Raw genomic sequence first — 25601 nt, 5'->3', positions numbered from 1 at the left:
TCTGGTGCTCTCTTCTGACCTGCAGGTGTATGTGCAGGCTGAACATTGTATGCATAATAAATACATTTTAAAAAAGCCAAGCATGGTGGCCTGGGCTTACAATCAGCACTGGGGATGGAGGAGACAGCCTGATCAATGAGCCTTGGGGGCCTAATGCGAGACCTTGTGTCAAAAAACAAAGTAGCCAGGTATGGTGTTACACACCTTTAACCCCAGCACTCAGGAAGAGGCAGGAAGATCTCTGTGAGTTCCAGGCCAGCCTGGTGTGTGTAGCAAGTTCTACAACAGCCAGAGATACATAGACAAAAAAGCAAAACACAAAAAATAAACAAACAAAAACCCCAAACCAAAAAATCCAAGGTAGATAGCTACTGAGATGCGACAGCCAAAGTTGAACTCTGACCTCTATACATGTGGACATATACATATACAAAGCATGTTTGTGCATTCTCTCTCTCTCTCTCTCTCTCTCTCTCTCTCTCTCTCTCTCTCACACACACACACACACACACACACACACACACACACACACACACACACAGAGGAATCTTTTCCAGCCATGGTGGCACACGCCTTTAATCTCAGCACTCTGGAGGTGGAGGCAGGTGGATTTCTGTAAGTTCAAGGTCAGCCTGATCTATAGACTGAGAGACCCTGAATGAGAGAGAGAGAGAGAGAAACCTCCTATTGTGCTCTAGGACAATAGGAAAGGTGCTGAGTACATGCTCTCCCTTCCAAAATTCTCACCTGTGAAAAGGCAAACTTATCGAAAAGGAGAAGCCCAAACTAAGAATGTCCCTCAAGAGTTTCCTTATTAAAAGACAAACTATCGAGCCGGGCGTGGTGGCGCATGCCTTTAATCCCAGCACTCGGGAGGCAGAGGCAGGTGGATCACTGTGAGTTCGAGCCCAGCCTGGTCTACAAAGCGAGTCCAGGACAGCCAAGGCTACACAGAGAAACCCTGTCTCGAGAAAAAAAAAAAAAAAAAAAAAAGACAAACTATCTACTAGGAAATGCTTTTGTCAGAAGCCAATACAGCTGAGCTGGTAAAAGAATACTGCAGAACTGTCCACACTGGTGCTAGTTTTACAAGGATGCAATGTGGAGTCGGGAAGGCTTTCACAGAAACTCCAGAAAACTGCTGAGAGCAGTGTGTGGCAGGAGAGGTTCCCTATGGACACCACAAAGGAGAGCCCAGGATGCAGTAGATGTCAGGCCTATGGGACATCCACGAAGGAAAGCAGCAGGCATAGGGTAGAACTGACTTAGAAGGGAGGCTGTGTGCTGCAGGCAGACGCAGAGGGGAGGCAGACGGAGAAGGGGCTGGACACTAGGAACTTGACCATGCTCTAGTGACTATATAGACAACACAAAAATAGACATGTTTCTCTTTCTTCCTTCCTTCCTTCCTTTCTTTCTTTCTTTTTTGGGGGGAGAGGTTACCGGGGAGAGGGGTGAGGCTAGGAAGTGAGCATGACACTCCCAAATAATCAATAAAAGTATTACAGTTAAAAAAAAAAAAGGTCTCAGCTGGTCGCAGTAGGGCACACCTGTAAGCTCAGCACTTGGGAAGTAGAGGCAGGTGGATCTCTGTGAGTTCGAGGCCAGCCTGGTCTACAAAGCGAGACCAGAACAGCCAAGGCTACACAGAGAAACCCTGTCTTGAAAAACCATTTTTAAAAAAGGGTCTCTCAGCTGGGTGTGGTGGCGCACACCTGTAATCCCGGCACTCAGGAGGCAGAGGCAGGCTGATCTCTGTGAGTTTGAGGCCAGCCTGGTCTACAAAGTGAGTCTAGGACAGCCAAGGCTACACAAAGAGACCCTGTTTCAAAAAACCAAAAGAAAGGAAGAAAAAAGAAAAGATAAGAAAAAAGAGGGTGTGTGTGGGTGTGTCTCTCTAAATATAGCCATGGCTGTCCTGGAACTCACTATGTTGACCAGACTGGCCTCAGATTCGGAGATTTGTGTGGCTTTGTCTTGGCCTCAAAGTCACAGAGATCCATCTGCCTTTGACCCCTAAGTGCTGGGATTGAAGTGTGCACCACCACACATGTCAAAACAAACCCTTCTTTAAACTGCATGTGCTAGGGGTCCTGTCACAGCAACTATAAAGTAACCAGCATTACTACCTGCTCCACTCCTTCCTGTCACCTAGTCACCTTGGCAGCCGTCAGTCTACACAGACTTCTCTCCTTAACAGCTCCCCCCTCACCCAGGGGTTCCTACACTCTTTCTAGAAACCTGGTCAGCTGCCTGCTGGGGTGGGAACTACTTGTCACTCCTACAAAGACACAAGTCAGCATGGTTGTTAAGACAGGAACAGCACTGTCCTTTCTTCTCTGTGTGAACGTTAATCACAGCTTACAGCTGTATTCAGAGCTGTACCACAGTCTCCCACCACTCAAACAAAGGCATGAAAATTCATGAGGAGAACCTTTCAGCCAGAGCTGCTCCCAGTGATAACCCACAGCCAAGCATGTACAGTGAGGAGCAGGGACTGGGAGGAACAGGAAGGAGGCCCCCACAGATTCCCACTGGTCATCAAGGCCACGGCAGGGTTGCAGGAGCTTCAGGCGGTGCCAAATGTAGGCTGGGTTTCTCCCCGTTACCCTGTGCAGCTGCTGTAAGATATTACCTCAGGGCTGTTTGGGATGAGGAGGCCTGGCCCTTCTGATCAGCAGAAAGATGCTCCCAATGGCACCACCACATGCAGGGGCTCAAGGAGATGCAAACTGAACAGGGTAAAGGAGCCATCAGAAGATGCAGGGTTAACGGCCATGGTATGCACAAGGAAGTCTCAGGCTATTCTGTTGAGCCCTGCCCAAGAATGGGGTGGGGTCTCAGCTACAGGGAGCTGGGTACCCAAGGTGCCACTGGGCTGTGTGCAGGTGGCATAATAACAGAGAGGTGCTCCATTGGCTGCTGCTGACACGCAGACTTGTACAGTCCATGCATGTGACAACTTTATGGTGAGTGTGAGCCCTTGTATGTGTGCACGTGCATTTTAGCATGCCTGCCGTGTGTCTGAGTGTCTTGCAGTATATGCTCAAGCCAGACCTCACGCAATTCTTGCACCCGGCCTCTCTCCTCAACTCCTCCCTGGATCCTGGGAGGGTGGTCAAGCGCCATGCCACTGACTGGGCTCGGGCGCCTTTGCCCCAGGCCTCTAGCACTTGAACTCCAGCTTTCCCACAGGCTTGGTGGGAACTGCCAGACAGGAGCCCAGGAAAGGGGTGAGGACTACATAGCCCCAGCCTAGGAGAGGCGCTGCCCGCCTCAGCAGGTACGGAGCCAGATGAGGCTCACCTCCATGCATGTCCTGATTAGCAATGCAGCTAAAATAAGGAGCCATAAGCCAATGTGAAGTGTCCCTGTGGGAGGGACGAAGGGTAGGTAGTAAAGAGGTCACATGCTGAGCTCAACACCAGAAAGTTCTGATGACCAGACTGGTCTGATGAGGTCATGTGCACTGTTATGCTCGCCTCTGAGAGTAAGTAAGAGATCTCCCTCCTGTCCCCATGCCCCCATGGCTGCCTGGTATCCTTAGGGACCAGGCACCCTACAACTGGCTCCATAAACTTCTTCCCCACTTGGCTCTTGGAGCTGATGAGCCTTTGAGGACAGGAGTCCAGACTGGGTGCTAGGATGTAAGGTAGGAATTGTGGCCACACACCTGCTCACTTGTCCATCTCAGAGGAGAATTGGAGGCTTAGCGCTCTGGGAAGGACCTGCTGTGGTAAGTAGGACAGCAGGGGCTGGGAGCTTAGCTTAGGGCTCAGAACCAGGTCCTAGGTTCTAACTAGTAGAAATATATATAGGGCTGGTGACAGTTAGTTGAGGGTGAAGCCAGACAAGGCAATTCAAGCACTGCTATCCAGCTCCCACATGCCAAAGCCCAGATGGCAGCCAATCAGAGAGCAGGAGGTGCCAGGGACAACATCCCTGCCCAAAACAATGTCCCTGTCCTCCAGACTCCAGACATCACCTCTTACGCCTCAGTACAGTGGTTTCAAAGGCCTTGTAAAGCACACAACAGACTCAACCTCAGAGGCAAAGTCAGGGTTAGGAGGCTGAGCATGTGCTGTGGAAGGAGTGAGCAGAGACAAGGATGGAGGAAGCCCTGAGGGCCTCACAGAGAGATGGCTGAGAAAGGTGAGGGTGACAGGTGACCAAGACTGAGGACCAGTGATAATGCTGGGCATGATGTAGCCACAGGTGATGGGGCTGAGGGCCAGGGTGGCTCTGATGGATCCAGGCTGATGTGCCTGGTGTGCTTTGAGGTGGACCAACAGGCCTTGACAGAACAGATGTGGACATGTGAGGGACATGGACACAGTGGGGCCCAGCAGCTGCAGATGGCGGGGGAGCTATATACAAATCTATGTCTATACACAGTCAACTTCTGAGATGGGGTTGGCTGGGGCAGGACTGGATGGACAGGGCCACAGGACTAGGCCATCGGGACTTCTGTCCCAGGTGAGAATACAGCCTACCTGGACCCATTTTACCCTCCTTCCCTAGCTGGGTTTCTGGCAGGCACTGGTACAAGCCAGATGGGGGCTACTTGCTTCATTCAGGTCCTATCACTTCTGGTCACTAAAGGGGAAACTGAGGCCAGGGGGCGGGGTAGGGCCAATCCCCAGGCACAACTATGGGTGGCCGAGTCCTGGATTTAGTTTGGACCTTCTGCCTAATCAACCCTCTGCTGGAGGCTGTCAAGATCATACCTGATGTAGCATTTGGTAGGCCTGAAAACTCTATTTCTGTCTACTCAGCTAATTCACTTTTTCAATGTCCTGGCTTTAAAACCAAACAAAGCACTAATTACACAATTAACAGCCAATTAAGTTAAAGCAGCCTAAAAACCCATATGGGTGGGGCTGGAGAGATAGCTCACTGGTTAAGAGGACTGGCACTCTTCCAGAGAACCAGGGTTCAATTCCCAGCACCCACATGGCAGCTCACAACTGTCTGTAACTCCTGTTCCATGGTTTCTGACTCCCTCACACATGCAGGCAAAACACCAATGCACATAAAATATAAATAAATAAATAAATAACCAACCATATGGGCAAACCCACTGTGAGACTACTTGACCATCCACACAGCTATGATCTCTGAGTATATACCCCAAGCTCCTGCTGGTCTCCTCTGTGGCCTGAGCCTTCAGTACAGGATGGTTATGGGGGCAATGGCCACCCACACTGGCATCCTGTCTCCTGCCAAACCTTAAGGTGCAGCTGTCAGGCAGCCTGTTCAGGAGCCTTGACATAGCATATATCCGTGAGGGACAGCCTGGGAAGAGGACTGTTCAACTCAGCCTAGAAAGGGCCTGGTAACCCCCTTCCTCATCCCCATCCCCTTCTCTAACCCTGCAGGGTGCTCTTCCTAGCTCTGTACAAGATCTGGGGGGCAGTCCTAGGAAGGGCACCTACCCAGCACCTCACATCATTCTGGGATGCTGCAAGAGTTTTCACAGAGCTAAAAACCTGTTTAGGCGCACTTTATGCTTGACCTAACCCTACTGTGAAAAGCGTTACTAGTTTTCTCTGATTATGTTTACACAACAGCAAGGAAAGCTTAGATAAGTGTTTCCTCTATATGTTCTGTGGGGTCACCACCCAGGAAAGTGCAGAAGCACATCACAGACACTCCTCATCTGTCCACTCTACAGGATCCTATGTCTGGGACACATGCTGGTCTGCCTGGCGTTCACTGTACAAGGGATTCTGTGTGGTTTTGCTTGGAGCATCCTTCCAGGGTTCCATTCATTTTTCAGGGGTACACTCTCATTTGAGCCGTTATTGATTTCGTGATCTTTATGTTCCCAACCTACAGTAAAATATATTCCACGCTGTGACGTGTTGTTTAGTTCTACCCCAGCCCACACATACCTGGACAACTGCACACCCGACTCTGCTGGGAGCCTACCAGGACACTTCCTGGTTCCTACAGGCTTCTGTGACTGTAGCTACAGTCAATCACAGGTACAGTCACAGGCACACACTTGAAAGAGTACAGGCAGCTCCTGGAACATCCCCTCCCCAATGCTCTCTGTATAAGTTATCCTGGGGGTCCCACAACCAGCTTGGGCACAGGGGCCTCCAACTGCTCACTTTGTGTCATGCTCTAATGCACCCCGTGTTCCACTCCCCTGCCATACTATCCCTCCCTCAGATGCCCCCACAGCTGGGTGTGTCAGGTGTCTGCGATGCTTTAGCCTTGGCCCACAGGACAGGAACTACCAGCGGTAGCTATGCCCGGGCCTGGTGCTATCACCCTTGCTCTCTGGCCCCACCCATCCCCACACTGCCCTAGTAAAGCCCTGGTCCAGACAGCTGCTCTGGGTCCTTCCCTGATCTTCACCATTTCTTCTACACAAGCTGGCGCGTGTTCCCCACTACTCTTATTAGCTCCCCTTCCAGCAGTCCAGGCTAGCCTAGGATAATTAACAAGCCTGTGTAAGGGGATGAATAAAAGATGGCCAGGCCCAGCACGCAGCTGACCTTTCTCAGAGTCCACTGTATTAATATATTCTCATGTTGTCAGACTCAGAGTGCTAACTACCTCATGAATTATTTATCAACAAACTCTTAAGCAGAGCTCCTGTTAACATTAATCCCTAACCTTGGTGCACAGCAGCTTGGCTTGTTCTCGATAATTGAATTTTGGCTCTGACAGACACTATGCTCTGGCCTGGCAAGGTCACCCTCCAGAGCATCACCCAATGCTACCCCAGTTTTCCTCCTGGCAGCCAGCTGTGGCCTCTGAGACAGAGGGACCTTCTCCAGCTTTTGGCCCTGAACAGGTTGCTGGGAGGTGTGAAAAGGTTGGGCAAGAAATCCAGGGACCAGGCTGTCCTGAGAGGCCTGGCTCAGGGCTATAGTAGGGTTACTGGCTACCTGGCATGACAGGAAGACATTGGTAACCCCAGGAGGGACAAGGGAAGAGTGGGGGCATCTCCTGTTGACCCACTGACCTATCTGTGAGGACCTGCAGCTGTGCTGGGTCAGCCTTCAAGACTGCCCAAAAGCTCTAGTGACTCCAGTCCAGCCTGAAGGGCAGGACCTGACAGGCTTCTGGGCTAAGGAAGAGTGTGGCAGCCATGTGTTCCGCCATGCACACATGGTGCACTGTGCTGGCCGAAGGTCCCATGCCCAATGTGCCAAAGCATCCTTGCCCTGTAGCTTTGCCGTCCAACACAGGAAGCTGGGCAAAGAGAGAAGTGGAGCGTCTAACCCAAGAGTTGTTTTGCTTTCATGGCATAGCCCACTGGCTCAGGCACGTAAGTTAGCTGGGAGTCATCTCAGAGCTAGAGACACGGAAGGAACTGACCCCAGGAAGGCAGCAGGCAGGACATAGACGAAGGAGCCCGGGAAGCCCCGGGGAAATGGGCCCTCTGGATCGAGGTCTATCCCAGAGCCTAGGGCAGCATGACTAGTGCCCCCTGGGCCTGGGCTGAGTTAGCTACAACTGGCTCCAGACTCCAGCAGCCGGGAGCTAGCTGACTCCCTACTGGGCAGACCCTGAGAAGGCTGGAGGTGCCTGGGAGGACCCTGCCCACAACCAGGTAAGCAGACACAGTCATGATGGCCTCTGGTCCAGACCGGCCACCAGCTTATGTCCCATTCACTACCACCTGAGGGTAGAAGTTATCTGACGGCTGAACTACATAAATAAATCACGAGACAGAAAGAGTGGCAGCACCTTGGGGTAGTCGCTGCAGTCATGCCCTGTCTCTAGGGGTAAAATGGGGACAAGAAAGGACCATGCCACTGTCCCCGTCCCGACATGGCCCTCAGGGAGACCACTACTCTCCGTGCAGTGTCCATACAAGGGAACTTGATATGTGCCTGTTTCTGAATCTGTAAGTTGAGCCATGCCTCTTTCAAGAGACAACTGCCACCCTGAGATACAATAACAAGGAGGAACTTTTAGAGGTGATCGGGGACGCTGTGGGAGAAGAGAAATCCTCAGAAGTGCTCTAGTTCCCACTGCACCCACATCACCCTCAGGCAGAACTGCACACCCACACGTCATAGGTAATGTCCCGGCCCCAGCATGGCAGCCGATGGCTCCAGGCTGGATGGCCATCTCCCAGATCCTACGAGACTTGCCTGACAGTAACTCCAAGCACATCAGGGAGGCCTCTCCAGAGGTGACCCAACCACAGGCATATGGGGGCCACGGAACGGTCCTCACCTGACAGCACTCCCTCAGTCCTGGGGGTCTCACCCCCTTTACCATGTAGTGCAGGGATCAGGACAGGCAGACTGCCTTGTAGTCCCTCACCTCCGCAGCCCTGCGCTCCTCATCGGGCAACACCCACCTCCTCCCGGTTCCCCCAATACACCAAAACCACTGTGTAGAGTCGCCATACACCTGCCTGCCCCTTCTCCCCTTCTCCCCATCCCTCACCACCAGGGTGGCTGTCTGTCCATCCTTCACCACCAGGGTGGCCGGGTGTCTGTCCAACATAACCCAGTGCTATTTTACCTCCTCCCAAGCAGCTACTCTAAAGCCGTTTTGCCTGTCTTTAGTGTGCAGCATTCCTGCTGGGGCAGTTCCGTCCCTGTGGGCTTCCTCTGAACTGGTGGCCACATCCTCGGTGCCCCCTGGGGAGGGAGCAGCAGAGCACAACTAGTTCCTCTCAGACTCAGGGTCACTCTGAGAGGTTGATGACTCAGGCCCCATTCCAGCTCTAAAGACTCCTGTGCTGAGGTCAGGAGTAGGGGCCCCTCCCCCCAGCTCCAGGGAGAGGCTGGCAGGCTTTATTGCTTTTGTTTAAATTATGATCACTTGGAAGTGGCCCTAGGAACAGCACAATGGATGCCATAACCCTGTCTCATGAACACACCGTAGGGCTGCAAAGCTGAGGCAGACACGTGACTCTGGCCAGGCGAGAGGCACTGGCAGCAGCCCTGACAGAGGCTCATTTTTGTCTCTGGATGGCACAAGATAAGTAAGAATGGCTGTGTCCCCTCAGGACTTCAGGAAGGAGTGGCAGCCCCCACCTATGTGTACTGTTAGCACCCCTACACTGTTCTCCTTTTGATGCCACAGCCGCCTGACCAAATGCTACACCTGGCTTTAAGGACAGGTGATCCCTGCTTCCAGGCAAGTGGCAGTGTGACCCGGTGCCCGAGAGACTCAACTCTATCTTCCTTCTGAGAAAGCAGCGGGCTGCTCAGATGCCACTCTGTGGCCCTGGCAGTGCTTGAGCATAAGCTAGGGACTCGGTGACACTCACAGGTATCCCAGGGGCCTTAGGCCCAGGAGGAGAACAGCAGGGCCAGGTGTGGAGCCAGCAGCTCACAGCACTGGCACACCAACCTAACAGAGGCTCCAGGACAAAAAGAGTGTCCATGTGATATGACAGAAAGCCTTTCCACAGGGTTCTTGGCCCTCAGACACCTGAACAAGACACTGCTGCCCACTCAGGACTCTGATGGCTACCTCAGGCTGGGCCAACCTTGGTGGAGAGCGGGGTCTGTTAGGAGCCAGGCTGGGCCTTAGAGCTCAGCCTTGCAGGACCAGAGCAGATTCTCATGGTCTGGAAGGAAGGGAAGCACAGCTTTCTTCTCCCTCCAAGGACTGAGGATGAGATACCCAACACAGCGGTGTTAGAGACTTTCCTCAGGGAAGAGCCTGGACGTGGTGGCAATGCCTGTGGTGTGGGCTCAGCAGGGTGCCTAGAGCTCTGATGGACCGAGCTCCAAACCAGGTGGCCCGTGTATAGTAATGTCACTAGGTAAGGGTCCCCATGTCAAACCTGAGAGCCTCAGCCACACAGGATGGGGACAAGGGCTGGTAGTGGCCTGCCTTGTGGGCTGGAAGAGACCCTTGGTGTGGACTGCAGCCTTTCCTTTGACTGTTCCTGTAATCGGGCAGGGTTCCTACAACCTTGGAGTCTGCAGAGACTGACATCTTAGCTGAAGGTTGAGGTGATACCTCAAGTAGAAGCCAATGCCCAGGGAGCATGTGGTCTCGAAGTCTTCAGAACTGACACTGTTCCAGCTTACACCCAATCCCTGGGGTCCCTTCAAGCTGTATAAGGGAATCTCAGGCTCACAGGAGCTCTGTGTCCTGTGTGCTATGGGCCCTGCATACTGCAGACATTCCCTGTGGGTCCAGGCCTGGTGCGACCTCCGTGTAAGAAGAGAGGTAGGGGGTTGGAGAGATGGCTCAGCAGTTAAGGGCACTGACTGCTCTTCCAGAAGTCCAGAGTTCAATTCTCAGCAACCACATGGTGGCTCACAGCCATCTATAATGAGATTTGATGTCCTCTTCTGGCCTGTGGGTCTATATGCAGGCAGAGCACTGAATACATAATAATAAATAAATAAATAAAACTTAAAAAAAAAGAAGAAGAAGAGGTAGGGTCCCTGCAGTCAAACCGCCAGCCCCACAGACCAAGCAAGGACCAGACCCTGAGGGTATAGTCACAGAGACACTGAGCACCAGCCTCAGGTGGAGCATACATGGATGAGGCTGCCCTGGCCTCGCAGACACTACAGGGTCCAAATGCTGGGGAAGAGCTATGGGTATCCTTCGGAATCTTCTGTGAACTCCTGTCCCGTGGACTCCATTTCACACAACCTTCACAACAACCCTCGGTTATTTGTGAGGCAGCCACGTTATCTAAACTATGTGATGAGGGGGTTTCTGATACAGAAGTGTGTTGCCATGTTCCCAGGAGACCTGCCCTGGCACTGAAGCCTCCTCAGGTGCCACAGCCCTACTAGCATTCCCCTGCATTTCCTGCGTTGAAGTGGAGGGGCAGTGAGAAATGCACCCCGAGCTCAGCAGCCGCCGTGACTCCTTGGTGTGAAGGTTCTGGTGGGATGTGCTGAGAAGGAAGGAGCTCACTGACATACTAGTGCTTTACAATCCAACAGTTTAAGGTTTTTTGTTTTTGTTTTATATTTATTTTATGTATATTGGTGTTTTGCCTGCATATGAGGGAGTCAGAAACTGTAGAACAGGAGTTACAGTTGTGAGATGCCATGTGGCTGCTGGGAATTGAACACGGGTCCTCTGGAAGAGCAGCCAGTGCTCTTAACCACCTAATCTCTCTAGCCCCTTGTTTTTATTTTATTTTATTTTATAGGGACTGGAGGGATGGCTCAGCAGTTAAGAACAGCACTTCCGCTGGGCACGGTGGTGCACACATTTAATCCCAGCACCACTCGGGAGGCAGAGGCAGGCGGATCACTGTGAGTTTGAGGCCAGCCTGGTCTACAAAGCGAGTCTAGGACAGCCAAGGCTACAAAGGAAAACTCTGTCTTGAAAAAACAAAACAAACAAACAAACAAAAAACAAACAAACAAAAAAACAGCACAGCACTTCCTGTGCTTGCAAAGAGAAGCTCTGGGTTTTGCTCACATCACCTACACTGGGTGGCTCAGAGCCACCTGTAACTCCAATGCTATGGGATCCAAAGCCCTGTGCTGGCCTCCAAAGGCACCAAGAAGCACATGGTACATATAAACTCATACAAGCATACATACACACGAGAGCACGCGCGCACATGCATACACACACAAGATAAATTTTAAAAAATAAATAAAATTAGGCGCTGAGGAGATGGTTTAGAGGTTAAGAGCACTGTTCACTCTTCTCAGAGGTCCTGAGTTCAATTCCCAGCAACCGCATGGTGGCTCACAACCATCTATAATGTGATCTGGTGCCCTCTTCTGGCCTGCAGGTGTACATGCAGGAAGAACACTGTCTATGTAATAACAAATAAATCTTTAAAAAAAAAAAAGTACTACTCTGGCGGGTACTGCTCTGGCGGGTACCGCTCTGGCGGGTACCGCTTGCTGTGGGACCCTGGGCTTTCCGTACATGACCTGGGGCTTGCCCTCCCACAGACGCACCCTCAGTCGACTCTAACTATCACCTGGAAGGACAGTACTACTTCCTCCTCATCACATCCTGTTCTCCCTTGAGGCCTCAGTGACCCTCTTATGCTGCGCACAGCCAGAGCTTCCCTGGGCTCCACCGTCCAGGAACCTCACCTCCACAGTGCCTTCGTCGGGACCTTGCCTGCCTGTGGCTCCTCTGCTGCAGGGCTCTCCTACGGCTGCCCTTAGGCATAGCTCACACATACCTGCCTCTGCCACGCGCTGTAAGCAAGACTACAACCTACTGGGCCCTTCTGCTTCTCCTCTCACCACCCAAAACCAGGCTTTCCACATTCACTATTAGAAGGTTTTGGAACAGCCGGGTGTGGTGGCACATGCCTTTAATCCCAGCGCTTGGGAGGCAGAGGCAAGTGGATCTTTGTGAGTTCGAGGTCATCCTGGTCTACAAGTGAGTCTAGGACAGCCAAGGCTACACCGAGAAACCCTGTCTTGAAAAACTAAAAATGTTTGGAAGCACCCATGCTGAGCAGGGGTGGAGGTTGCAGCTGAGTTGATGGGCCCAGTGCAATGCAGGGTAGAGGCTTAGCTAGCCTGTGAGGTGAGAGTCGCTAGGGCAGCTGTGCATTTCTTGTCACCACTGCTCTGTGTAGGGCTCTGAGTTGCTGCTACTATGACTCACACAGGAAAGGCCCAGTGAACACTTACTGAAGGAGAAAGTCCTTTCTCTCATCTCTACCCTGAGAAAGACCGCAGGTCAATAAGAGGACCACAGGGAAGACTGAAGCCACCAGGGCTCCTGATGGTGCTCTAGGCACCAAGGTGGAGGGTGCAGGCAGGACACTCGGACAACAGCTCCTTTCTAACAATGACCAAGGTACTTAGAGAACTTTGGGCAAACCTGCCATGTGGAAGTCGACGGTTGTGTGTGTCTGGAGAACGGAGCGGAATGGATGTCTTGAACATAACACACTCTCCCTGAAGCCAGAGCCTGGCAGGTATGTTCCGTAGCCTCGAGACCTCAATGGGGAGCAGAGATAATACCAAAAATTCAACTCCACCTTACAGGCTCGATAGGTCTCCCAGCGGTGTGGAGGTCAGCTCAGCCCACTATGGCTACTGCCACCTGCTCTGTCCTGGCCCCAGACAATGTCCTCTACATCTTAGCACTGGGTGCAGGGAGGGCAACTGGTGCTTTCTACGTATAGAAGCTGTTCTCGTGTCTTTTTCATAAAGGAAGCCTACGAGTGCCACTTTGTCAGAGACACATCACCATACCCTTGGCTGTGAGCAACTAAATTAAGAAAATCACCTTCTGGCTAATTTTACGGTACTAACAAACATTTGATGGCATATTGGGGAGGTGGTGCCTGGCTTCCAGGATGAAAGCCGTTAAAGCTGAGCAATAACTGGGCATCTTTCTGGGGATAAATCTTAGCAAAACTAACCTACTTTAAAACATGGTTTGCAGGCTAGGGATGTAGTTTAGTGGAGTAATGCTTGCCCAGTGTGTACATGGTCCAGAGTTCAATTCCTAGTACTACAAAATTAATTCATTAATTAAAAAAAATGAAGCAGCCAGGTGCAGTGGTGCACACCTTTAACCCCAGAGACAGAAGCAGATGGATCTCTTTGAGTTCAAGGCTAGCCTGGCTTACAAATCAAGTTCAGGACAGCCATGGCTACATAGAGAAACCCTGACTCGGAAAAAAACAAAAACAAAAACAACAAGACAAAACAACCGGCCAAACAAACAATGAAGTCTGAAGCCAGGCATAGTGAAGTATGCCTTTAATCCAGGGGCTGGGAACTGGGGAGGCAGGTGAATTTTTGTAAATTCAGAGCCAGTCTACATAAATGGATTGCTGGATAGGGACGGCTACATAGAGAGACCTTATTTCAAAACAGAATACCTCACAAAGCTAGGCTGGAGATACAGTCTGATGTCAGCACGGTGACGCTATGAGGAAAAGGCAGGACATGTCAGTGGGAAGGGGGCACACACACAGCTGCACCAGTGCTGCAAAGCCAGAGGTGTACACAGACGCACTGAGCACTCAGGGTTCCCAGAGAGACACATGAGTGATGTCTACAGAGACCCAGGAATGCATAAACCACAGACTATAAAGACAGATAGAGAGGCCAAGGAAAAACAGTAGATTCAGTGCCCTACTACACACAAAGCCAGAGAGAGCCATGTGATCTAGGTAATACATAGAGGCCCATCCATGTATCACCCACATCCAGATACATGCAGCAGACAACCATTCACACCTGCTGATAAGACTGGGCATAGTCTCTGGCTGTCTGGCTGAAGCTCAGCCTCCACCTGTCCCACAGGACAAATGAACGTGAGGTCCCTGGTGAAGACAGCTTGCATCCATCAGGGCTCACAACGGCACTCTGCAGCAAGAAATTCTACACAGGAAGACCCTAGAGATACGTCGACTCAAGTCAGGTCTAATAGGGCCAAGGCTGTGCAGGCCCCAAGGTCCTCCTGGGTCTGTTGCTCAGATGGGAGCCCTACAGCTATACCGCAGATCAATTGGTTCCCTTCCTGCCACCATCTGTCACACCTAGGCAGCTGCCACTGGGGAATAAGCTACAAGCATCTGGCAAGTTAACTGTAGGCTTCTTCTTTTTTTCTCCCCAGAGCTGAGGACTGAACCCAGGGCCTTGCGCTTGTTAGGCAAGTGCTCTACCACTGAGCTAAATCCCCAGCCTCTATTGTAGGCTTCTTTTTGTTTTTTGTTTTCAAGACGGGGTTTCTCTGTGTAACCTTGGCTGTCCTGGACTCACTCTGTAGACCAGGCTGGCCTCGAACTCACAGAGATCCCCCTGCCTCTGCCTCTCAAGTACTGGGATTAAAGGTGTGCACCACTACGTCTGGCTATTGTAGGCTTCTTTATTTTTTATTTTTTTTGGGGGGGGTTTTGAGACAGGGTTTCTCTGTGTAGCCTTGATTGTCCTGGACTCGCTTTTGTAGACCAGGCTGGCCTTGAACTCACAGCGATCGCGTGCCTCTGCCTCCCAAATGCTAGGATTAAAGGCGTGCGCCACCACAGCCTGGCTATTGTAGTCTTCTTAAGAAAACAGAAAAGCAAGGTCTTGGGAAGGCTTGTGATGGTTGTAGACATGGAAGAACAACAACAACAAAAAATGGCCTGGTGGCTCAGAGCAGTGATGCCCCAGATACTCTGGGGTCTGTCTGCTTTACCACAGGCACAGCAGAGATCGCTTATCTAACTGCATTAGCTGTAGATCCTCTGTCCAATGTCACCGCCACGCAGGGCCTCAGCATCAGGAACGTGCTCTAAGACATAGCATTCTTCCTATCTATGGGATCTTTCCTCTTCCTCCGCCGCCTCCTCCTCCTCCTTTTTGGTTTTTCAAGACAGGGTTTCTCTATGTAGCCTTGGCTGTTCTGAACTCACTTTGTACACCAGGCTGGCCTCGAACTCACAGTGATCTGTCTGCCTCTGACTCCAAGTGTTGGGATTAAAGACATGTACTGCCACACCCAGCCCCCATATGAGGTTTCAAACCACTGGAAATTTAGATGACCGATATGGGGCCTAGATTTAAACCTCTGCCAGGTGCTGGCCCAGGTATGCGTAGCTTGAATCCAGTTCTGGCTGTTTCAGCCCCCACAGCTCTGAGCACTGCCTGCAGATTCTTCTGTGGCCACTGGAGCCCTCTACAAAGTAAGCTTTGGTCTGCGTTTTAGCAGCTTACTCCTCAGTGTCCAACACATCCTGGCCACAGTGCCATTCTCAGGAGCATCAGGACACAGGGGAGGGTGACAGGAAAGCCCTGTCCATCATACCAGGTGCATCCCAACCACACTCAAGGGCTGCTGTTCTCAGGTGTGAACAAGGCTGCCCAAGGCCACATCCTACAAAAAAAAGGCTACAAGTCACCTCTGAAAGGTCCTGCAGGAATCACCCCTCCAAGATGTCAGTAGTCCCTAAGATCAAAGGCCCAAATACTGGACTTTTTCAGTCAAACCCAGGCTGAAAGTTGAGCAAGGTCTAATGAGCTTCGGCCTTCTACACCTCCAGTGGACAATAAGACAATAAGAGAGGTGAAGTTTGGGGGTGAGGAGTGCAGACGACACCAGTACCCCCCCCCCCCCAGCTAAGGCCGGTGGCCCTGCCCTTGCTCTGGCCTCTGAAATGTCAACCGAGGCTGACTGAGCTGCTGACCAACCCCAATACCTTCCTTGCTTTCCCCCCAGTGTCCCGGAATCCCAGGGTAGAGACCAGGATTAAGGGAGCTGCTCCAATAGGCCCACTGGGTAATTAATGGGTTAATTACATACCCCATAAAAAGCCACTGTGATTTAGAGAGTGAAGGGCAGGCCCTAACTGGCAGTAAATTGGGGCTGCAGGGATGAGGCAGGAGGAGTCCTAGCCCTCCGATGAGCCGAAACGGCTATAAATCTGCAGAAAGGGCTTTTATGAAGCTCTGGGTTTTATGATGTCATTAATGTTTCTCCTGATACTTAAGAGAAAATGAAAATAAGTCATGAAGAGCTATTCTGGCCGGTGCCAGGGCCTCACCACAAGCTCAGGACAATGAGGGAATTGTGTGCATCTAAGGTCATGTTTTGGTGGATCTCACCAACCAGGTGTCAAGGCCTCTTGCTGACCGGGGCATGTCAGCCACACAGCAAGGTTTGCAGCATGAGGCTGCTGAGTGGCACCCTGCCCCAGTGGGCATAAGCCCACCACGTGGGCACACACTCACCTCCCCAGTCTCTACACACAGTAGCGTCTGAACCTCCCCTAAGCCTGAGCTCAAGCTCCTTTAGCAGGTAGATGGGGCTGGGGACTAGAGTACGGCTGTTCACACACAGGCATCTTTGACACCAAAGAACCTTGGTCTGGTCCCTAGCCAGAGCTTAGAGGCAGCAACCTGAGGCTTCCCGCTTCCTGGCACAGGGACCCACCTCAGGTTCCTCGCTAAAGTCCTGGAGATTCTGTCTTCCATGAGTCCCTGAGCATCAAACTTCTCATGAATCTCAGCCCAGGGGCATGTCCACCCTGTGCCTGCCCAGTAGCTATTGAGGTCAGAACCAACCAGGGTTCTGAAGGGAGAGATTGCAGGTGGTGAGGGACCCTAGGCACTGGAGCTTCGAGGCCGGGGGATGGCCCTGAGGCAAGGACAAAGGCCGCAAAGGAGGTGGGGCTGAAGACTTACTGAGTAGCCTCTCCCGGAAACCGCCTGTGCCGAGCTCTGTGGGGAAAAAGCAGGAAGACAGTCAACGATGGGCTAGGCTGCAGCCAACTACCTCAGCAGACAGGCCACCAGACCCGAGGGACAGTAAGGCCTCGCTGGAGAGGGGAGAACAGGGCTGAGCGCAGTCTTGCCCTGCACCAGAGAGGCTTTGGAGCCTTCCTGAAGCAGTGTCTCCCTTGTGATTTGGTCAGGACAGGAGCTACTGCGACAGCTTTGCCGGCCCTACAGAGATGCCCTTAGCTAAGCCTCAGCTCCTTTAGGACTAGGGTGCTAAAGCTGCACCCCGAAAGACCCTTGCTGATCCTCTCTGGTCCACAGGAAGGCCCTTCTGGAGGAAGATAGATAGCACGGGCCCTACAGGCCAGGCGGCTAGCCGAGAACCGAGATGGAGGCTGGCGTGAGGACAGCTCCAGCTGCCAGGGATTCCACAGCCCCAGTGATGGGCCGCATGCCAGGTTACATCATGTGTGTGCACACACAACAGAAGCAGCTACTGCTAAGTGCACAGTGGGGCTGGGTGGCAGGGACCCTCCTGATAGCTTGTGATGGGGAAGCAGAGAGCCAGCAAAGGGAAACGGGAGCCAGTAAGCTGAGCTGCAACCCTCGCTTCCTTCAAGGCAGTCCCTGAGAGCCTTTCCTTCAGACTACCGACAGGGCTAGGCCTAGGGTCACCCAACCCTACCCGGGGTTCAGTCCCACCTGCCAGCCTCAGGCAGCTGACAGGGTGGGGGTGGGGCCTAACTGGCGAGTTCTCGGCTTCACGTCGAGCTGTGCTCAGAATGCAGCTTCATTCATCCTGGGCCGCAATTAGAGTGCTAACTAGGGCAGCCCTGCGGCCCCAGACAATTACCAGCCTATTTTCCCATCTTGCGGCAACAAGATCAGGAGCCTGACAATTATGCCTCCCTCTGCGGCAGCAGGCTGCACCCCCAATCCCCTATTTAAATGATAATGAGACAAGACTCATTCAATTTAGTCCTTCAAAAAAATGTGCCACCCTGAAGCCACTTCAGAAGCTGGGCAGGGTGGGTGTCAGTGGCCATCTCCTAAGCTACCAGTCCCTCAGGTTTCTGCCCCAGTTCTTGAGTCTTTATGCCTCAGTTTTGGCTTAGCCTGAATATATAACGTTGCCCTGGCTATGCCCCCCAGGCCAGCCCTGTGACAGGCTCCAGGCCGCTTTCACCTGCCTTTGTGGAGGACTATCCCAGAGACCTAGTACCCAGGATCGCCCTCAGGGACACCGATAGATCCCCAATTCAGATCACTGCATGGGCACCCCTACCCAGCACCACCAGTCCCAGGTACCTCAGGACCCAGGCCAAGATGCACCAGCTGTCCTTTCTGCTTTGAGCAAGGTTAGCACCTGATGTTTCAGACAGGGCATGAGAGCTATGGACCCAGATACATTTGTGGAGGCATCACTGCAGGGTGCTGGTGTAGCATGTGCCCCAGGGCAGGAGAATATCCACCTTAGGGCTCCAGGTCAGGTCTCAGGCTGCTACGCTGTGCACTATGAGACGCTGAACAGTTTGGATGGGCTCCCTCAGGCTCCTTAACTGCTGCCCTTCATCTAACCCCCCCCCCCTACTGATGAGATCCTGATTTGTGAAAAACTACACTTTGGAGAAGGAAGACAAATTGCTAACTGCTGGTGAGCAGCCTCCACATTAACTGCCAGGCATGGACAAGGCCGTGAGGTACCTGCAGGAGGCCACCAGGGGGTCAGCGATGGGTACTCACATCACTCAGCTGGTCCCGGGAGCTGCTACGCTGAGAACTGGAGGCTTCAAGGACACTGTCGTCGTCACTGTTCCGGTCACCCCCTCTAGCCATGGTGACCTTCATCTGGGGACAGGGAGAAAAAGTCTCAGACAAACATGCACTGACCAGTAAGAGTCCCTGAACAGGGTCATACCCTCCCCACAAACACCACTGGAGTCAGGCTCATGCCAGGGCTGGACATGTCAAGTGAGGCAGGGGGCACTTCCCTTAACTCGAGGACGCATCTGTTGGGAGAGACGGAAGAGGAGCAGGGCCAGGAAACCCACCTGGCTGACTACAGGACAAGAAAGAAATGCCCCAGGGAGCCGCACCGTCACGGCACTGACTCTGCAGCTGCCCCAGGGGACTGAGCTCCCTGCCCATGGCCTAGCCTCTTCCTGCTGAGGCTGTGCTTGGGCTGGGCTGCCCTTTCCTACCACGGTCAAGGCATTACAGCCACGAACACACAGTGCCCGCTTAGGTAGGCCCAGTGGCCCCTTAGGTATGTGACACTGAGCTGCTTCTTGGCTCTTGGATGCCTCAGTTTGCCATCTCAGGATGGAGCTGATACACTGCTGTAGGCGCGGGCAAACGCCCCAGGGAATAGTTGACACTGGCTATCCTGAGTGTTTTACACATTCTGAGACCGTTGGCTGCCTGGAACAGCCCTTAGGACAACCTATTTCACTCAGAGCTCGAACAAAGTGACAGATAGCACTGGCCTTAGCGTTCGACACCATCGCCAGCAGGAACGCCACCTACATAGGCTCATAGTACCCTGGGACTACTTGCAGAGACCACCTTCAGGTCCCAGGCATGATGACCTCAAACTTCTGCCCAGTGCAGGGCTGTAGCCTGTTTAATGGGGAACACTCCCCTATCTTGTAACGGATGAGCTTGGTTTCCTCATGAACAAACTGGGTACAGCTTTCAGCCAGTGCCGGACACTAAGGAGCTGTGTGAGTACACATGAACATTCGTCCTGCTCCCACCTCTCTTACCTCCAGAGCCACTGGTATGGGTTTGTCAAAGTCCTCAGAATCCAGCCAGTCATCCACCTTAAGCATTGCCAGCCCTAGAACCAGTTTACGGCTGGGATTGGCTTAAGCCCTCATATCTGCCAACATCTCAACCCCAGACTTCTGGGAATCCACACACCTTTCCTCTCGGAGCTGACTGAGTACCAAGGCCGAGACACCAACTGGATGTTGGTGCATGTTCAGATGACTTAATGGGAGGTCCTTCGCCTGGAAAACTGTGTAAGGCCCCAGTGAAGTGAAGGCTGGTATCTTTGGCCCGGTGGAGAGTGCAGGCGAACGGGGCTAGCCTGAGAAGCCGAAGGTGATCACAGTCACTGACTGAGCCACCCTCATGCAGACTTTTCTGTTACGAGCCCATGAGAATCTACTAGTGTCTCTGTCAACAGGTTGAATGCTGTGGGGGGCATTCTCTCCTGAGCCACAGTGGATGAAGACTCGCTGCCAACTTGTGAGGACACGGGGCATGATTTCTGCTTGACACACACACACAGAAGCCATCTTTTCTATAAGCCAGACAATGGAGTGAGTGCTGCACCTTACGACTCCGTGATGGAGCCCTGATGGGGGGTGGGCTGGTGCTGTTATCCTTCCCTGCAGTTGTATAGAGCTGACTGAGTCCTGTATCCAGGAAACCACTACAATCACAGACACATGGGATATTTGTCACCTACTTCTGTAACCAGGTGGATTCAAAACAGTCCAATCTGCTTGCCCTTTGGTGTTTCCTGCTTCTCACTTGCTCTGAGAGTTTCCTGTTAGCTCTGCCAGAGGCTAGGAGACGCCATGCTTTCATCTCCAGCATTGGATGGAAGGATGAGATCAGTGTACCTGGACCTGTGTCTGCCTGGAGCCAGAAAGAGGCCTGCTTGTGCCAGGGGGCAGGTGAGAGTACCTGTACGTATGCCCACCTTTGGGCCTTGTAGACCAGCCACCAGTTATCTGCTCATCCAGCCAAGTAACAAGCTATCCATCAGCTAAGCATCCGTCCATCCGTCATCCGTCCATCCAAATATTCAGCTTATCAGCCAGCCAGCCAGCCAACCACCTAAACAGTCAACCAACCAATGAACCAGCATTTCCTGAATTCTTGTACACTGGGCTCTTCTGTACAATGGACATGCAGACACATGCTCTGTCATACAGGGAGCCTTCAAAAGGCTCTCAGTAAATGTGACATAGCCTGAAAGACGGCAGCAGGTGCTACGGGGGCCAACTGCAGACAAAGGTGGGAGGACAGGCAGAAGGGACTGCTTCATGCCACAAGGCAGGCGAGCGCACCCCTATGCTGGGCAGGCGAGCCCACCCCTATGCTGGGCAGGCGAGCCCACCCCTACGCTGGGCAGGCGAGCTCACCCCTACGCTGGGCAGGCGAGCTCACCCTTACGCTGGGCAGGCGAGCTCACCACCTATGCTGGGCAGGCAAGGTCACCCACCGCCTATGCTGGGCAGGCAAGCTCACCACCTATGCTGGGCAGGCAAGGTCACCCACCGCCTATGCTGGGCAGGCAAGCTCACCCCTATGCTGGGCAGGCAAGCTCACCCCTATGCTGGGCAGGCGAGCCCACCCCTATGCTGGGCAGGCGAGCTCACCCCTATGCTGGGCAGGCGAGCCCACCCCTATGCTGGGCAGGCAAGCCCACCCCTATGCTGGGCAGGCGAGCGCACCCCTATGCTGGGCAGGCGAGCTCACCCCTATGCTGGGCAGGCGAGCTCACCCCTATGCTGGGCAGGCGAGCTCACCCCTATGCTGGGCAGGTGAGCTCACGACCTATGCTGGGCAGGCAAGGTCACCCACCGCCTATGCTGGGCAGGCAAGCTCACCCCTATGCTGGGCAGGCAAGCGCACCGCCTATGCTGAGCAGGTGAGCTCACCCCTATGCTGGGCAGGCGAGCTTACCCATGGGCTGGGTAGGCAAGCGCACCACCTATGCTGGGCAGGTAAGCTCACCACCTATGCTGGGCAGGCAAGGTCACCCACTGCCTATGCTGGGCAGGCAAGCTCACCCTATGCTGGGCAGGCAAAGGTCACCCCTATGCTGGGCAGTGTTTCCTCTGTTCTGTGACATACCGCTTGGATGGACAGAGTTGGGCTAGTTTGTCCACTCCAGTTTGGGAGGCTCCAGACATGGAGGTCAAAGCTGGTCCAGTCATTTAAACTTTGCCCCTGCAACATGTCTGGGTGTCTGCAACCTCAGCACTCCAGGAGGGCTACAGGGACTCCCTGGAAGCCAAGCCTCGGGGAGGAACTACAGGTCCTGCACCTACACACAGCTCCCTTACGTAGCCACAGGCAGTGCTCTCTTGGGCTTGGGTGTGGAGCAGGATCTCCCCAAACATGATGCCTGTGAAACTGCACATGCACCCCAGGTGGCACAGCCACACTCGGCCTTATTCTTCCTTATAGTCCCCGTGGGTTTCTGGGGTCACCCTGAGAGCACAGTTCTTTTATTGGTCTTATAGCCTGACCATGTTGATGGAGCCTCATGACTGGTCTCTCATCCAGCCTCAAGTGGGGACTTAATTTATACACTATTTTGTGTATATATGTGAGTGTGCATGCCACAGTACACCTGTGGAAGTTACAGGGCAGCTTGTAGAAATCACTTTTTTTTTTTTTTTTAACCAAGTAGGACCCAGAACTTGAACACAGGTTGTCAGGCTTGGCTACAAGTACCTTTACCCACTGAGCCATCTCTCTGGCCCAGTTATAATTCTTGTTTGTTTGTATGTTTGTTTGTTTGTGTACCACATGCAAACAGTCAATCAAATCTCCCAGAACTGAAATTACAGAAGTTTGTAAGCACCCAGTGCTCTTACCACTGAGCCACCCCTCCTGCCCCGGGTACCAGATGGCAGCATGAGCCCAGGGCATCTCTGGACAGTACCTGAGGGCTCACAAGCCTGGGGTCACTGGCAGCTCCAAGAAGCAGGTTTAGAAGCCAAACTGCCAGCCTTGGAGCTAAAACTTTTATGGGCCCTCAGTCTTGTTGGGACTCGGGCCTTGGCTCTGTGCTGTGCAGGTCTATGGGGAAGACGCAAGGAGAAAAGCTCCCAGCCAAGGGACCAGGAGAGTTCCAGAACGTGACACGGAGGGAGGTGGGGCAACGATCAGGGGCCCAGACAGACAAGCTCAGGAGACCTCAGAAAAAGGCTAATAGTGTCCTATTGGCTTCCCAAGCTTACGGTGCTTATTAGTGTCCTCTCTGCACTGACCTTGCAGCCCAGCATGTCCCAAGGTCCAGAACATGGGTTAGGGTACACTGTGAGCCAGGCTGCTTCCCACCACCTGCATCCTCTGCCAGCACATACTCCCTTCCTCCTGGTATGGCAGGGCACGGGACGGACGTAAAAACCACAATAAGCTGACAGGAACTTGTGCTTGCACCTACTCACTGTTACTTATGTGCACATGCTACCGACTGGGCTAGCAGAGAAACTGAGGCACAGTGTAGTGCATGGAATTCTGTAGGTACCACACGTGGTAAGTGAGAGCTTGAGTGCTGGGAGTGCATTCCTCGGGCGCCAGTGTCCGGCAAACACTGGAACACACACAGGGCTTTGGTTGACACTCCTTGTGCAGACAGAGGGGCAGGGTAGATAGAACACTACCTCACTCTCATTAGCAGGGCCAAAGCCAGGGGAGAGGCCCCCGGTGATGCCTGCCAATTTCCAGAGTAGATGCTCACACCAAGGTCTGCCTTAAGCTACCAATGGTTTAACAGCCTGTAAATTTCCTGAACACTTAGCAATCAGCTTTGCAAGCTGGTGCTCTTTTAAACAGGGTAACCAGACTAGCAGGCTGGGAAAGGGCTCCAGCGGCAAAGAAACAGTAGCTTTAGCTGTGAGCTGCATCCTTCCCCACTCAGCTCCAGGCTGCACATGGAAGTGATGGCTTTAGGGCTGGTGGCCAAGTGCACTGCTGTCCCAGGCAGGAAACATGTGGTTTGCTCTGGTACTCAGATACACTGAGGTTCTGGGCACAGAACTAGCCCGTGTGGAGGATGCAGGGCCCAGGAGTGTCCCTTCTCACTTGCATAAGTTAGGAAGTCAACTAGGGCTGAGACCCGGAAAGCACACGTGGACACACCTCAGTGTGAACGTGCCCCAGGGTGTCCATGAAATGTTACTGTACAGTGCTCACACCTCACGGGCTCCCCAGATACCTTCATGCCCTGCAGCTCTGCAAAGGGGCACAAGGCCCACTGGACCTCAGAACCCCATTATTCAGGCTGAGAAGACACACAAGGCAGCCTGGATAGTGTGCATCCAAGTCTGCTGAGTCACACACAAGCTGAAATATTCCCAGTGACACACTTACACCACCTCAAACTGTTATGCTCAGGCAAACGCTTAACGTAGTGTGGCCTTCTACAGTCTACCTAACCTCTGCATTTGCAACATGGGGACCAGGGTGGGGCAGTTCACTTCCTGCATTGAGGAAGAGGAGGAGGCTGCCTGGCTGCCTTTTCCTATAAGCCCTGGGAAATCCTTGCAAGGGGCAGCAGCTCCCTCAGGTATCCCAGACCCATCCTTATATGTATGGTACTTCCTGTGTGCCCTAGGTACATCTTGAATACATGGCATTCCATGTGCACAATATACCATATGTGCATGGTGTGTCCTGTACACACAGTGCAGTCCATATGTGTGCTGTGCCCAAGCTCTGCCCCCACCCGGCAGCCACTTTAACCTGTTTTTTTTTAGGGTTGATCCCTGCTCCCACATCCTTAGGTCACTGGCCCCTGGTCTTACTCTAGACAGTGACCATCTGAAGGACTTTAGAGGCTCTTCGGAAATAGCACATCTTGGGTCCCAGCTTGGTACTAGCCCAAGTCCACAGCCACAGTGACCCTGACTCACTGGACCTCACAGTGCTGCAACCAGACTTCAGCAGGGAAAGAGAACGCTGAGAGACTGAACTGTGACTTTCTCTGATGTGCTCGCTGCTCCCCAACCCGTAGCCCCCTTCTCATTGTCAGGTCTGAGCCCTGGCCTGCCCCCTCCCCACCCCCCACGTCTTCTGAGACCCTAAATAGGAGTTGGCACAGCAAAGGACCTCAGCCAGCACAGCAGTGAAGCTCACCCTTTTGTTTTGCTGCATCTAGGCCTAATGGTCCCTACCCCTGATCACAACGCTCACTGAGCACACTCCCCTCCACAGGTACCCAGCTGTGCACGCCCTACAGCCCTCTTCAGTACAGAGTCCTCAGATCACCTGGCCAGGAGGGGACCGATCCCAGGTCTACCTGGCAGGCTCACTCCAGCTGCTTCTTTCCCCATCATACTTGGCACCAAGATGCCACTGTTGTTTATACTGTCCCCGGTGGAAGATGGGGAGATGGCTCAGTGGTTAAGGCCATATATTCCTCTTCCTGAGGAGCCAAGGTCCAGTTCCAAGTGGCTCACTAGTGCCCCGCACTTTGCTCCAGTGACTGGCACAGGTGCAAGTACCTGCTTTTACATGAGCCAAGGAGGGGAAAGAAAGCATGACCTGTTTCTGCCTGAAAGAAGGGTCTCACCTGCTGAGGAGATAGATGGTGGGCATCCCAGAGAAGAGTCACAGGTGCCAAGGGAAGAGGAGAATCATGCAGTCACTGCAGGCATGCAGAGCAGCCCATGTCTCCTAGTGAAGGCACTAGAAGGAGACCCTTGGCTTCCCGCCTGCCAACAACCCTGGGCATAACACCTGGATGGA

At 52.9% G+C, this 25601-nt stretch overlaps 1 protein-coding gene across 5 annotated transcripts in view; it reads right to left on the bottom strand.

Moving 5' to 3' along the window:
* Fbrsl1 (fibrosin like 1) overlaps positions 1–25601 on the bottom strand; it is a 77190-nt gene that overhangs the window by 30909 nt on the left and 20680 nt on the right. For all 5 annotated transcript variants that reach the window (XM_051161760.1, XM_051161756.1, XM_051161759.1 and 2 more), the window contains exons 3-4: positions 18846–18950; positions 17067–17102 (exon numbers count right to left, since the gene is read on the bottom strand). In XM_051161760.1, the coding sequence (XP_051017717.1) occupies positions 17067–17102; positions 18846–18950 (141 nt within the window). The remainder of the gene's footprint in view (positions 1–17066; positions 17103–18845; positions 18951–25601) is intronic.

This window comes from Acomys russatus, chromosome 19 (assembly GCF_903995435.1).
Source record: "Acomys russatus chromosome 19, mAcoRus1.1, whole genome shotgun sequence".
Classification (NCBI taxonomy): domain Eukaryota; kingdom Metazoa; phylum Chordata; class Mammalia; order Rodentia; family Muridae; genus Acomys; species Acomys russatus.
This window is presented reverse-complemented; position numbering and strand designations above follow the sequence as displayed.